A 14816-nucleotide genomic window follows, 5' to 3' on the forward strand; every position below is an offset into this window, starting at 1 on the left:
GTGGACACAATACAAGGGTCTGTTTATGGGTAATACTGAAGGTGGGTTAGAGTTTATCATATGGTAAGTGGAGCAAGCTACTGAAAAATAAGAAGTATATTGCAATAACGGATGGGAATGCTTGGTTGTAACCCATTCAGCCCAAGGAAAACACATTTGTTTTGCTCTTGCTGTCTCTTGAATATTTTATTCAGATTAAGATAAACTTTTTTTAACCTATCAGGTTTGATGCAGTGTTACTCTTTCAGTATGAAAGTCCCTTCATAATATGAAGAATCATCTAGTAACAGCAGAAATAAATAAAACAGGATATGACCCAGACTGAAGAGGTTAATAATAAGACACACATTACTGTACTATAAGGTGTTTCATACTGTACAACTGAATCTTAACACTACTTTACCAACTTCACTCCAATGCTGTACTTTATATTTTATTACTGCTACTTTCAGAGACTCTTATTCAGCTTGGGAGAGACTTTTCACACTAGTTGGAAGAGATGTTGCACTAATTACAGTATATATATCACTATAAGGGGGCTCCCCTGAACTGAATAAAATTATCAGTTAGTTTAAGAATACACTTAAAAAAGACATCACTGCAGTGATGTACAAGTGCCCAAAATTACTCTTATAATTTACTAAACTTGACTAACAACACACTGTCACCCTACCCCAGCTTCACATGATGGAAGAGGTGAGGGGATGCAGCTAGCTAGAGCACAGCTTTTGTTCTCTTTTGGAATGTGGATTATAAGAGAAAGCAAAATCATAATTGCAGTACCCCCCACCTACCTGGGCTGAGCATGATCTACTACAAAGGGAACAATTGCTTGATGATCATACAGTGCACGATCATTTCTGCATTATTAACTGACCCTAATTCCTCTGTCTTTTGCTGATATTAATGTGTCACTGTTTTCTCATAGTTCACTTTTACTCTTTGACTCTTATTGCCTATCTCACCATTTCTCTCCTCTTCTCTGAATTTCACCATGCAGCATGTTCTCTTTCACCTCCCTTGTCATCTTGTCACTAACACACCCCAACAGCCTCTTCTCCACAAGCATAAAATATGGCTTGCTTCAAGACTCTCACTGTCTCTCAACATCATGTAGACTTACCTATTTCTTCAATTACGACTATTCCCAGTCTAAATTTCATACAAATCACATAGTGATTTATACTGTACACAAAATTTTACTTGATCTCCTGTACAGTACAGTACTAAACTACGGTAAGCTAACAATAAGCTAACAGTGCATTAACACAATTATATGTACACTTTCAATCCAGCTTACTTTAAACATAAATTTATTTAAATTAGTGTGGTCCATTTTTTATCTCCCCTCTCAAAATCTAACAAAGCTCAGCAAGGCAATATGAGACATATTTGAAGCACAATGCAGGCAAATGCAAAATGTTGACAACTGGAGTAGTAAGTTTAGTATCCATATCACAGAACAGTAACAATATTCTCACAACAATAAAACCTGCCATGCTATCAATCCTGTACATATGAACTACAAACAGAACACAGGCTAATGAGTCAGAAGCTTACAAATGATGTAATTCACATGATATTGTAGCAGTGCCAAGGCTAAATCACAGGTACTTGTAGAATTAACCTCTTCATTTTGATAATGAACTTTATTATATTCTTGCTACCACCAGGTTACTTCATTCAGCTTGGAAACTTTTCAACTGAAGGGGTTAGATACAAGCATCATTAACCCCTTCAACATAAAAATCTTTCCTAAGTTGAATGAAACTGTCCAGAAGTAGCAAGAATTAACTAAACTAACATATAACAACAGCAATGGGGTGAAAATACAGTACTGTATCACACTGGTGCTTTGTTATCCAATAGCTTTATAGCTACATCAAAAGACAACACCCACACATTAAGAGATGTAAGAGAGATATTGATGAACCTCTTTTGCCTCAAAAACTGATACATAAGTGTCACTGAATTTATTACAGCAGTATCAAATGTGGTGTCATCTTTGAAGAAAAAAAAAAAAAAATCCCCTCCTTGAATAATTCTGAAACACACCCTATGGCTGTTCAATTGGAACAAGTACTTATGAGCAACATGCTTTAAACCAACAAGCTGGTTATAAATTAGTATTAGGTGGGAAGAAAGATCATGATGAGAATGATGATGATGATTAAAAAATCGGGTGAAGCAACACATGACACATTTCCATCTTGGTTTATCGACTGCAAAGCTTAGTGCCAAAGTGACTCTCTTTTCAAGCAAGACCAAGATTCAGGGTAAAGATACTTACAATGACAAAGGAAAGGATTACTAAGAAATTTACAACAGACAAACAACTAACAATGGTTGTATCTGAGGTTAGGGAAAAAGCAGGGAAGATCATGGAATTCAAACTACTTCATCAAACAATAATCACATGACACAAGTCTCACCATGTTCAGCCTACAATAACTTTGGTTAATTTCTATCTAGGAGAAGACAATGGCACAGTGCCTTAAGAATTTGAACACTTTAATGCTGAAGCATCACGAAGTGGTAATGTGCTGTATAAGAGTACTGCACAGTGTGGAAGCAGGTGGGTATTAACTGACTCTTCCTTCTTCCTGTCTTGGTGAATTTCATCAAACCTCATCAAGTGGTTCATCGTAACCTCTACTTATGTGTGCGTGAGTTTTAGTGAGGCGTTACCAGGTACTATAGGATGAATAAAGTTGGCTGAGGTAGGAGAATACCCATATTTATACATAAAGTTTACACTCAAGTCTGCAATTCTGAGTTTAGCAATGATTTTACCATTATCAGTTCAAATTATTAATGAAATTCATGTGCATACTGTACCTTATATCTTTAAGAGTTTATGAAAGAGAAGCATTATGTGGTGATTAATGTGTGAGACTGCCATTCTTACATCAATGATAAAGTTATGACATTACTGCAGTGCTGGAATACAAACAAACTTGTAATCAATTCCCTCCTGTAACACTGGTTTATTTTTGCAAGAAGAGTTAGAGACAAGAAAAGGCTCAAAACTGGGCTTTCACTGTCCTTCCTGCAAAGCAAATCTTGGAGAAAAATTATCAATTTAACTAAGATTTGTTTCTGCAAGACTGACAAGGAAAGAAGAGTGCAAAATCTTCCTATCTCTTCTTCCTTCTACGAAGACAAAGCTGAGTTACGAGAGGTAGCTGATAACAAGGTCTGTCTGTGAATTTGGCCCATGGAAGCCACAGTGCACAGGTCATCAAGCAAAAAGACTCTGGTAGGCAACTGTGATCGGGTGAGTGCAAGTAAATATTCAGAGTCAATTATTCTATTGCAATAATTTCTCACACACCTCACTAAGTAAATTACTATACAAATTTGCAAATGACAATGAATGGTGCTGATAGTATTTTCCCCTCAAAATCAAATATTAACTTCATAAATTCATCTGACAATTTTTTATCCCTTTTATGTACCCAAAGGCTTAAAACCTACCTCAATTATCCCCAGCCCCCCCTTAGTACAAATGCCACTGACACCTTGTCAGACAATCAACAGATTACTTTAGTTAACTATTATAATGTACCTTTACCAGTAACAGAACTCTCTTTCACAGAAAGAGAAGGATAATTGACTCTGTGTGTGGTAGTAGTATGGTATTGCTCTGTTGCTGGCACAGTTCAGAGTGCAGAGAATAAAGCTTAACAGCTTGGTTACCTGCTGGATACTCTCTCATAATTAAGCTTCAAACTGGCGCCACTGCTTACTGCAACAAAACCTCACATGTACTTTTTTGTTTTCATGAATTACTTCCATCACATACACAAGGAAGATTTGGTAGTCCCTAGTTTCTTATTATGTAGTAACAATCTAATCTATAATTCCAAATGGCCATTAGTGTTCATGAAACAATACCAGACATGAGTACTGTATCTGCAAAAGAACTCTTTTTTTGTGACATGCTGTAAGATAACTGCAATCATAATTTTTCACTCATTTTAGGCAAGAAAGTTAAGTATGAGTTTGTCAGATAAAGATTACAAATGGTTATGTTAAGTATGAGTTTGTTAGATAAAGATTACAAATGGTTATGTTATGCCAGGTTACACAAGGCTACTGTCTTGCAAATCAGGCCACACAAATCTGAAGTTACGAAATTGCCAGCCACGTAAACTACCAACTCTATATGACTATTACCTTACACCATAACCTGAAAATTCATATGACATAATACTTACGGTACATAATAACCTTTATGTCAAGTTTACCCCACTTGTATGATGTGTCTTACAAACCAATTAAACAAAACAACTAAACTTACTAGCTCATATCCCATGATTCGGTGAAGAAAAGGAACAGATGTATCCACTGTTTTATATTATGAAAGGGACATAGTAACAAGAAACAGCCAATTGGGAAAAAAAAAAAAGTTTATCAACTGAAAGGGAAATGATAGTTTAAACGGACAAGTTATGTAGGTCAATAAATAAATGAAGGGACATAGTGTACAGTACATACAGACTTGAACTCAAAGAGATGAGCAAGGTATCAGAGGGGAACAGAAAAAAATACAAATGAGCAAGCATGACTCACTTCTTCTTGGTCTTGGGTGAGGTAGACTGGAAGACTGACGAAGCAGACATGAGATTCTCGATGTACTGGCCAAGCACCTGGTTCTCAGATCGCAGCTTCAGATTCTCTTCCTTCACACTGTCCACACGCTGGGACAGATCTGACCACAAACAGGGTGGGATATATTGTTCAGGTTCGGCTCATTAGGGTATCTAACCTGATAAACTGGGTGACACATAATGATGTGCTGCCTGCTACAACAGCCTACTAAATCAAACTGCAGATGTACGAGTCTGGCGTTTCACCAATTTGTATGGGCAGCAGTGAACCAACGGAAACCACCCAAATGGGATCTAAGGCAGATAAATGTAACTAGAGAATTAAGCAGAAAGAGTAAACTCCATAAACCACAGAGCACTAAACCACAGTGTACATAAACAGAAATAGAACTCACCATCAAGTGTGTTCTGCAGCTCCAGTACCTGTGCTATCAGCCGGGCCTTCTCCTCCTGCTCATCTGGGGACATGTCTGGTTCCAAGCCTATTACAGGGGAAGAACATTCAAGAAAACTGCCTTAGCATTATTTCCATACAACTTATCCAACTGGAGAGCTGTGAATTAATGAAAATTACTGATGAGAGTACGGGCAGTAAGAAAGCATTGTAACCTTCCTTGCTATACTGCATGTGGTTTACATGGATAAATCACTGGGGTATCACTCCTGATTCCAAGTATGTCACTAGATGGATGACTACTAGATAATCATCACCACCACAATTATGAATACTACCAAGCTTACAGTATCAAAAACTGTACCTGTAAAAAAAAAAAAAAAAAAAAAAAAAAATCTCATGATTCCATGCACACTCTTAAACCCTTCACCCTCTCTTCAACTAACTAACACTGTATGGCAATGGCCAGAGTCAAACAGAATATGTTCTCGGGTTGAAGGGTTCCACGTAACCTGATACGTGATTTGAAGCAAATTTAAAACAATATTAGTGCTACAGTGATATAATTTATGGAACAACTGAACTTACTGTTGTGAAGGGGACTGTTGGAACCATTGGTGTAGGCAGAGGGGATGGACTCCAGACTCTGTCCCCGAGTAGAATCTGCCGAGATCTCTGAGGCAGCTGTCCGATCATCATCAACCACCACTAACCATAAACAAACAACCATTAGCTACCTGTATTTTCAACCACACAAAAATTACTCATTACCATATGTATTTACTTATCATCCTGAGCCTTATTCTCACCTAAATATGGGTAAGGTAGGATCCAGAAACACCAGGCCTAGTGATGGATACATGATCATTCACACATCACTCAAGCCCCTGAATCCTAACTCCACTACACAAGCATATTTTTCTGCATTCTTCTTTACAGATGCACTTCATATATAATTTTCATATACATAGTCAACAATCGAATTTTAAAAGGTGCCAAACCCTTGCCATGTGCATCTCAATACATACATCAGCTAACCAACTTAATCCCCATCAGTTCACTGACCTGATAAATATGATTATTTATGAGTGTGTTGTCCCAGATGATTGGCTGAAGAGTGTAACTGTAAATGTGTATAAAGGGAAGGATGATGCCCAGGAAAGAGGAAATTATAGAGGTATAAAGCTTTTGGATCAGATAATGAAGATAATGGAGAGAGTTTTAGAAGGTATGATTAGAGAGTGAATATTGATGAGATGCAGTTTGGGTTTAAGCCAGGTAGGGGGACCACTGATGACATATTCACTGTTCGACAGCTTCAGGAAAAATATATTGGTAGGAGAAGGGATCTGTATTTTGTTTTTGTTGATTTCGAAATGGCCTTTGACAGGGTCCCTAGAGAGGTGGTGAAGTGGGCAATGAGAAAGCTTGGCTTGGAGGAGTGGCTGGTTAGGGTGGTTATGGATATGTATGTGGGTGCTCACACCCAGGTAAGAGTGAATGGAGATTTGAGTGATGAGTTTTCCGTGAATGTTGGTGTGCATCAGGGGTCAGTTTTGAGTCCCATGTTGTTTATCATGGTACTTGACACCCTCTAACGTGACTTCCGAAACGGACTCCCATGGGAGATGTTGTATGCTGATGGTTTGGTGTTGATTGCAGAGAATGAAAGGGAGGCAGAGGAAAGGTTTAGGAAGTGAAGAGATGGTATGGGGCACAAGGGCTTAAGGGTAAATGCAGATAAAACAAAAGTGATGATATCTAGGGTTGGTGGCAGTACTGTCAAGACGAGGGAGAGTGGCCATGTGCAGTTTGCCACAAGGGCGTGGGAAGTAATTCTATCTTGTGCGGTGTTTGTGATAAATGGGTGCACAAGAGATGTAGTGGTATCAGAGGTAGACTGCGAGATAATGCTGATTTTATGCATAAAGCGTGTCGGGGAGAGCAGGTGGAGATTGTCTGGCGTGAAAGGATTGAACTTGCTGGTGAATCTCTTGAGTGTGTGGAAGAGTTTTGTTATTTGGGAGACATGTTGCGTGCTGGAGGTGGGGCTGGAGCTAGCTCTGTGGCTAGGTGAGAAGTGGCTGGAAGAAGTTCAGGGATCTCTTGCCTCTTCTGACATTGAGAGGGCTCTCCCTATGTGCTAAGGGGTCTTTGTATGCAGCATGTGTTAGGAGTGTAATGCTGTATGGTAGTGAGCCCTGGGTAGTAAAGGAGCAGGATATTCGCCGGCTCAAACGTACAGAAATGACAATGATTAGGTGGATGTGTAGTGTGTCCCTGCGTGCAAGGTCCGTGGGGGCTGGGTTTATGATGGAAGAGCTGAGAGGTAGGATGGGACTGGAGTGTATTGGTGTTGTGATGAAGAGAGGTAGATTGAGATGGTTTGGACATGTGGAGAGGATGGGGGATGGTAATTGGGTGAGGAAGGTGAGAAGTGTTAATACTGGGGGTGGGGTTATGAGGGGTAGACCGAGAAAGACATGGGACGAGGTCATTAAGTGTGACCTCAGGGTTAAGAGACTGAACAGGGAGGCTGCAATGGATCGTGCAGCGTGGAAAGCCGCCATTAGGTGACCAAGGCCGACGCATGCAAGCATGTTGGAGCCTTTAAAAACAAAACGAAGTTCCTTAGAAATTTATTAACCTCTATACCTCATTCTCACACTCATTTACAGTACCATATCCACCCACCTCCTTGACTTCTCATGCCTCAACCCACCTCCAGACTCAATCATATACATACGGTACCTGTTTCACCATCCTATATAGCATATACAGTCTCTCCATTAACTACTACATCTACTACCTCAGTACCAACAACTGTGACAGCTCTTTTCAATGGACTGTATGTACCCTACAAGGATACAAAGAAAATGAATACAAGTATACTACCTATGGTACAGTAATCCCTCAATTATCCAACGTAATAGAGCCAAAGGCATGTCCGAGTAGTGGTAATCTCTGGATAATGAACAATATCCCCCCTACTATATCCAGACCCAACCTATACCCAACCTCCAACCTATTACCTATCCTATTTGTACAGTACCTCTGCTTAATTTGGCAGTGTTTTCCAGTCATTCAGGCATATTTTGACATCAAAACACACACAGGAATATCCAAAGTAATGTTAGACACCATAAAAACCCTGAAAAAAAAAACAAAAAAACTACCTATACACTGCTGTATGTACAATACCCCTCCTAATTTTAGCAGTTTTCTCTGCCATATTAGTTGTCAAAACACATATAGCAATATCTAAAGTAATGCTAAACACCAAAAAAAAACGAAAAAAAAAAAAAAACTGAAAACCAAAAAACACTCTATACACTACTGTATATACAGTAGCTACCCCTCCTAATTTTGGCAGTTTTCTAGTCAATCAGCCACATTTAGACATCAAAATATACATAGGAATATCCAAAGTAATGCTAAACACCAAGAAAACAATGAAAAAAAAAAAAAACACACCAAAAAACATCCTACCTATACACTTCCGAATGTACAGTACCCCTCCTAATTTTGGCACTGTTTTCAGGTCACTGCCATATTTAGACATGGAAACATACAGGAATATCCAGAGTAATGTTAAACACCAAGAAAACCATTAAAAAAAACACACACACACTGAAAACCAAAAAACACCCTACCTATACACTATTGTATGTACAGTACCCCTCCTAATTCTGGCACTGTTTTCGTCATTTTTTTTTTTTTTTTTAATAACAGAACGGAGGAAGGAAAAAGAAATGAATAAAAAAAATAATCTGCCATATTTAGCCATTATACATAGGAATATCCATATTAATGCTAAACACCAGGAAACAATGCATAAACAAACATCCACAAAAAACCTCGGGATGGTTGGATAATCAGTTATCTGACACCAGTGATAACTGCTCCTTGGCTACAAAAAAATTCCACAGCCAAATATCTATCTGTCTATCTATTGCCAGACGCCTCAATCCCGTTTGGGGTGGCCACAAACAAATCACCTCCAAGTCGCCCTGTCCCCCGCCATTTCACTGCTCTGCTCCCAACTCACACCCCCCTCTCTCATATACCTCTCCACCCCATCCCTCCATCTCATCCTCGGCCTCCCTCTCCCTCTTCCCCCCTCCACCTCACTCACATACACTCTCTTCGTCAGTCTTTCACCCTCCATCCTCTCCACATGGCCAAACCACCTCAGTGTGTTCCTCATAACGCTTCCTATCACATCTACATCAACACCACAAGGAACATTAACACCACAGCCAAATATTTTTCATTCATTCATTCCCAGACGCCATGTATCCCAAACGGGGTGGCCAAGGCTTAGAGTTAATTGTTTTACAGGGAGGGGCACTAATCCTCCACCAACCCCACTTGACACATAGGGAGATACCGGAAATTGGTTAAATTGGTAAAAATGGCATACCATCATCATTGCTGGTGTTCATAAGCTAATAAAAACACAGAAAACTGATGAGTAAAAGTACAGAAATGCAGAGAGAAAAAATAGTGTTGAAGAGTAAAACTTATCTTCATATAACTTCCCACCATCCTAGTGCAATACGTGTATTTTGCCGGCACCTTCTAGATGCAGAATGTCTAGATGAAGAATTTCATGAGCTTTCTCTTGGTCATTTTGGAATTTCAATACAACCAACAGCATTTGAATAAATCGCAAAAAAAATTAAAAACTCATGAGTCAGTGCTATCAGCATGAAGGAGGGGAGGGACTGAGAGAGTTAGGGGGGGCCGAGGAAGGTATGGTGAAGGGATGGGAGGGGGGAGAAACAAGGCTGTAGGCAGGATTTTCACCCGTCACAAGGCAGACAGGCGCTTTTACCATACATTTACTCGCGGTTTGTGGTCTGTTTGATGCCTGGTGGCCATTCAGAAACGAAACTCCCAGTGACCAATGTTCAGTAGACAGGCAGACAGCTGCTGTCGCTGAACATGTGCTTGTGGCTTGTGGTCTGTGTTTGACGGTGGTGGCGGTTGGGGAAGACTTAGCCCAGTGGCCGCACGACTTTGAACATTCAGTGGGGATGCGTATAGGCGTTTTGACACCGATTGTGGGTTACAGTCGTATTAGTCGGGTGCTGGAGGTTCGTTGGGAGTGATCGGACCAGCACGCGACTTTGACAATTCAGTACAGGGGTGGACATTTTAGCCCTGGTTGTGGGTTATGGCCTATTTTCCGCTCACAGCTTGAGCCCAGCGGCCATGTTACTGAATGTTTGAACATGGCTAGCCGAAGTTCTTGGGGACTTTTAAGTCCGATTAATGGCAAGTAAATTCAAATAATGGTTTAACAAAGCCAAGGTTCAGTATCTGGATAATGACCAGGTCCAGATACTGCATGTCTGGCTAAATGAGAGATACTGTATTTCCTTTTATCTCGTAACTTCAGTATCAATTTGTCTATTATCAGCTCCCAGCATTTCATATCAGGTGGGTGAGACAAACAGATTTCCAGGCCATCTTATCCTGACTCAACTGCAGACCTGTGATCCACCTTCTTATTAAACTGTTACTGGTTGGCCTGATTATACCAAAGATGACTTCTCCAGGTCGACCAAAAGTAAATTCCCCTCCCCCCTAAAAAGGTTCCTTTTGGTACAATGAACAATCATGCACACAAAAAAATACTGTACTCAACGATTTATGTACAGATAGCCCATGGGTGAAGAATCCCCTCGTGCGTGTGGCTGTGACGTCATGCAGGAATCTCCCCTGGTTAGCTGGAAGGGTACGGTGGTGCCACATTTAATGTTGTTGTCACCGATTTTTCATCATTTACCGTACGTGGGCAGACACTTTGCAAATATGTTTATTTTAATACTTATTTACCTTATTATACTTATTTAGTGTTCTACTTATAATAATTTTATGTAATAACTGCAGAAACTGTTGTTTACAGTCACTATGTGGCAACGCTATACTCAAGCTGCCACACATGGTTGCTATGTTCACTCAATTTTTGCCTGTTCTCATGGCTTTTTCAATGGCATTTTGCAGATCATTACTATGCACAGTACACTATTTACAAAATCTCACCATCTTCTAGAATGGTTGAAATGTGTGGTACCGCTCACACTGAGCATATTCATATCTTGCATCTTTCTTCGCTTTTGCACAGAGCACAGACACACTGCACACCTAAATAACCGCTATATGTTGGTAACTTGTCTCTAAATACCAAATACTATAATTAGAAATTTACACATCATTCATTCATTCATTGCCAGACGCCATGTATCCCAAATGGGGTGGCCAAGGGATTAGAGTTAATTGTTTTACAGGGAGGGGCACTAATCCTCCACCAACCCCACTTGACACGCAGGGATGCCAACAGGATCTGGTGTTCCCAGGCGGTCACCCATCCAAGTACTAACCAGACCCAACGTTGCTTAACTTCGCTGATCGGACGGGAAGCGGTGTACTCAACGTGGTACACATAAAAAAGCATAAAAGTAAGAATAGGCTCATAATCAGGTCCTTTGCACAAAATTTTCCTTATACGCTCAGCAACAGCCTGATGTGCTTTTGATTGCTTTGGCATCTTTCTAACACCAGTCTCTAAGAAAAATGAAATATCTTCAAAGTACCTGGCAAAAACACAAGCTTTTTTTGTCAATCAGTCTGGGCTGGGATGCACAAACGTTTTCAATTAACTCTTCTCAGCAGACCAAGAAAATGGTAGAGGGGTAACAAAAGTCTTCTTTCATGAGCAGTCTACAACACAACATACGCACCCCACGCAGGCCAGGTGATTCTCTGCTTACCTAGCAGCCAACACACAGGCATTTAAATAGGCTTTAAACCCGTTTGCACAACAAATGCCCAAAACAGGTTTTGTTACTGACTGTTAGTGAGTTTAGGTAGCTAAGGATTAAAAAAAAAAAAAATAACATTTCTTGGTCAAAAATTTATCTGAACTCTCCCCCTTAAGCTATGTCAAAAATGTCACTGAACTTACCGCTACATCTACTGACAAAACCACTAGACGGACACACTACACATCGAGTCTAGGGATGCCATACAGTCAATTATGATATGCCACGTCTCACCAGACCACTATCAAGTGGACTCGAGGTCGAAGGAACTCTGAAAATGTTTATCATAGATCTACATACTAAACCTGTGCAGGGCAGCTACTGACACACGTAGATCTACATACTAAACCAGTTATGGGTTTTTAAAAATTACAGTAAAACCTCAATATAACGGACTTCAATAGACCAAAATTCGCTTTTATCGGACTTGAGTAGCTACCTATTGGTAGGTGGTGGCGACCAACATCCACTCACTTGACGCAGTGCTGCCTACTTCCTTAGCTTTTATCATTTTTTTTCTGTGCCTGCCCTCCTCTCTTCCTATTTCTCCTATCTTTCCTGTCACTTCTTATATCTTCTCTTTCCTTTACAGGCGGCTTGACATTGAGTGACAAGCCAAATGGTTTCCTGTAAGCCAAGAAACCATTTACAACACTGGATGGTAACCATATAACCAAAACATACATGCTCCCTACAAGTCAACAAGTGGGTTGGTGGAGGGTTGGTGCCCCTCCCTGTAAAACAACTAACTCAGTGTCAAATGGCCACCCTTTTTGGGATTTTGCTGTCTGGCAATAGATAGATAGTAGCTACCGGACTAAATTCCTACATATCGGAAAAAGTCTGATAAAGCCAGACGCAATCCGGACTGCCTGACCACTTCAGCTATGTTCACCACAGTAAGGTAAATAAAAGGCATGGTTATCAGTGCACAGGACAGTATTATTATAAATATTATACCACTTGAATAATGTGAAGCTACGACACAGTACAGTACCGCAATGGTAGTCAAATCAGTTTAAAAACTGTTCATGTGATCTGGACTAATATCTGACATATCAGAAAAAGTCCGGATTAGCAGGGGAAATTCCGAATGTCGCTTTTCTCGGAATTTTGCATTTTTCAGAACGGTTTGGGCCCCAATTAGTCTATTATAGTGAGGTCTTACTGTATATACAGCACCTTTCACAAACTTCTGTCACTCCATTCTGTGTGATGGTCTGAAACTCACCTGATGGGTCATCATCCACCAGTGGGATACTGTTGTCGTCCTGGTAACTTGACATGACACTTGCCCTTACCTCCACTGCCCTCAACTGCAAATGCACTACTGTAACAGAGAAATCTATTAATGTAATATGTATCATGTCTTTATATGTGGCATATAAATGCCCTGATTTTATGATATACATTTTTAAAAAAGATCACAAAATGATCATTCATATAGGCTAATGAATTTACCATTACAGTGACTGCATAACCCAGAAAAATGATTGTATAATGAGAAATCAGCATCACGGTGATTGTGAGAAATAATCAAGAATGAAAAAGGTCCCCAATTCTTAATGATAATATAGAAGAATGATCATGTACCAAGTGATTGTATACATACATATTATACACTTTATATATGGCGTATGTGTACAAAACAAACACACATATATACCAGCTTAACTTATCCTAGATGTTTACTAATAATGATGGTACACCTGCAGAACTGAGCTGCCCTAGCTTACATGCTGTGGGGTGGCTAACTTGTAGAACTAAAATTCACAAACAACTACCTCTTCTCTTAAATCAAGTGTATTAATTCAAACCTTTGTGTTCCTAAATGTTCTCTAAATAGGACTTATTACTAAGACAATTATTTAGTTTTGCCTTTTCCTTGTCAGGGACTACCCCAGCAGTATTTTGGTCTGACATTAGCCTCCCCCTCCTGGTTGTCTGAAAGGCGAAATAGGTTCCTGACGACTGATTTACTTGTGTTTTGACCAATGCTCCTACCAGAAATACTTTTTTTTTTTTTTTTTCATAGTCCTTCACTTTCCTTCTTAATCTCTAAAGATAGATATGATGGTACATGTTTAACCCTTTACTCCAGATTTTCTGGCAATCATTGAGAATTTGACAACAGCTCAAAGGCAGCAAGGCTCAGACTAATTTAATTAATGTAATTCAGATTTTTTATGTGATACTTACACTTCGTACACAAATTACAATGCACTAGAAACAAACCTCAACCACCCACTGACTCAGATTGACAATTGAAATATTTCATCCTCCTTCTGGAACGGCTGCAGTTCTATGACTAATGTATTATGAAAAGGACCTTAGGAAAAAAAAAAGTTTGTCTGTCATCCTAATAATGTATATGAAGACGTAATTATGCTAAGCAATTTAACAAAGTACGTAATCAAATGGAGCAATTTATGGTCCCGAATTCTAGAACAGCTTTACCACCAGATGCTGTCATTATTACTGCCATAGAAAATGGAGCCGCACCCCCTGTATTTAGCATTAACTATTAATAATTGTCTCATTCCAATACGATCCTCACATTTTTTTTTTTTCCAGGGTGAGAAACGTAATAAGGAATACTTAAAGATAAGGATTATTTTATAACGCATACCACGGTAGCTGCGTGATATGGCAGTTATATACTGTGAGGCATTACAAAAGAGTGAGGAACAGGACGGGTTTAGAAAATTTGTGTGAATATTTACAATGAGGATATTAACTAAGAAATGTATTGCAAAGAAGAGAAATTTGTGTGTAACATTTATGGACCTGGAGAGGACCTATGCATGATGTGAAAATCAGAGAACGTCTTATTTTTAATGGTTGACCATAATCATAGATCGTTTTCTGTAACGGGAATGTGTTCATAATGTATCCAATAATATTTTTGATAAGTATTTATTCCGTATCGTAGACATACAGGAATTATTATAAATTTATTCTCAGGATAATGAGGAAAAT

General features: G+C 39.4%; 1 protein-coding gene and 1 pseudogene across 4 annotated transcripts in view; both read right to left on the reverse strand.

The window, feature by feature from the left end:
* The window catches only part of LOC145403535 (uncharacterized), a 29615-nt gene extending 15545 nt beyond the window's left edge, over positions 1 to 14070 (reverse strand). For 2 of the 4 annotated variants that reach the window (XM_080275204.1, XM_080275203.1), the window contains exons 1-6: positions 14037 to 14070; positions 13069 to 13167; positions 5596 to 5715; positions 5009 to 5095; positions 4576 to 4714; positions 3700 to 3748 (exon numbers count right to left, since the gene is read on the reverse strand). In XM_080275204.1, the coding sequence (XP_080131330.1) occupies positions 3721 to 3748; positions 4576 to 4714; positions 5009 to 5095; positions 5596 to 5715; positions 13069 to 13123 (429 nt within the window). In that variant the 5' untranslated portion in view covers positions 13124 to 13167; positions 14037 to 14070 and the 3' untranslated portion in view covers positions 3700 to 3720. The remainder of the gene's footprint in view (positions 1 to 3699; positions 3749 to 4575; positions 4715 to 5008; positions 5096 to 5595; positions 5716 to 13068; positions 13168 to 14036) is intronic. The other 2 variants (XM_080275205.1, XM_080275206.1) reach the window with 2 other exon arrangements.
* On the reverse strand, positions 11348 to 11466 carry LOC145403838 (5S ribosomal RNA; annotated as a pseudogene).
* Positions 14071 to 14816: the final 746 nt, after the last annotated feature.

This window comes from Coenobita brevimanus, chromosome 61 (genome assembly GCF_032717465.1).
Source record: "Coenobita brevimanus isolate Jiangsu-jjx chromosome 61, ASM3271746v2, whole genome shotgun sequence".
Taxonomy (NCBI): Eukaryota; Metazoa; Arthropoda; class Malacostraca; order Decapoda; family Coenobitidae; genus Coenobita; species Coenobita brevimanus.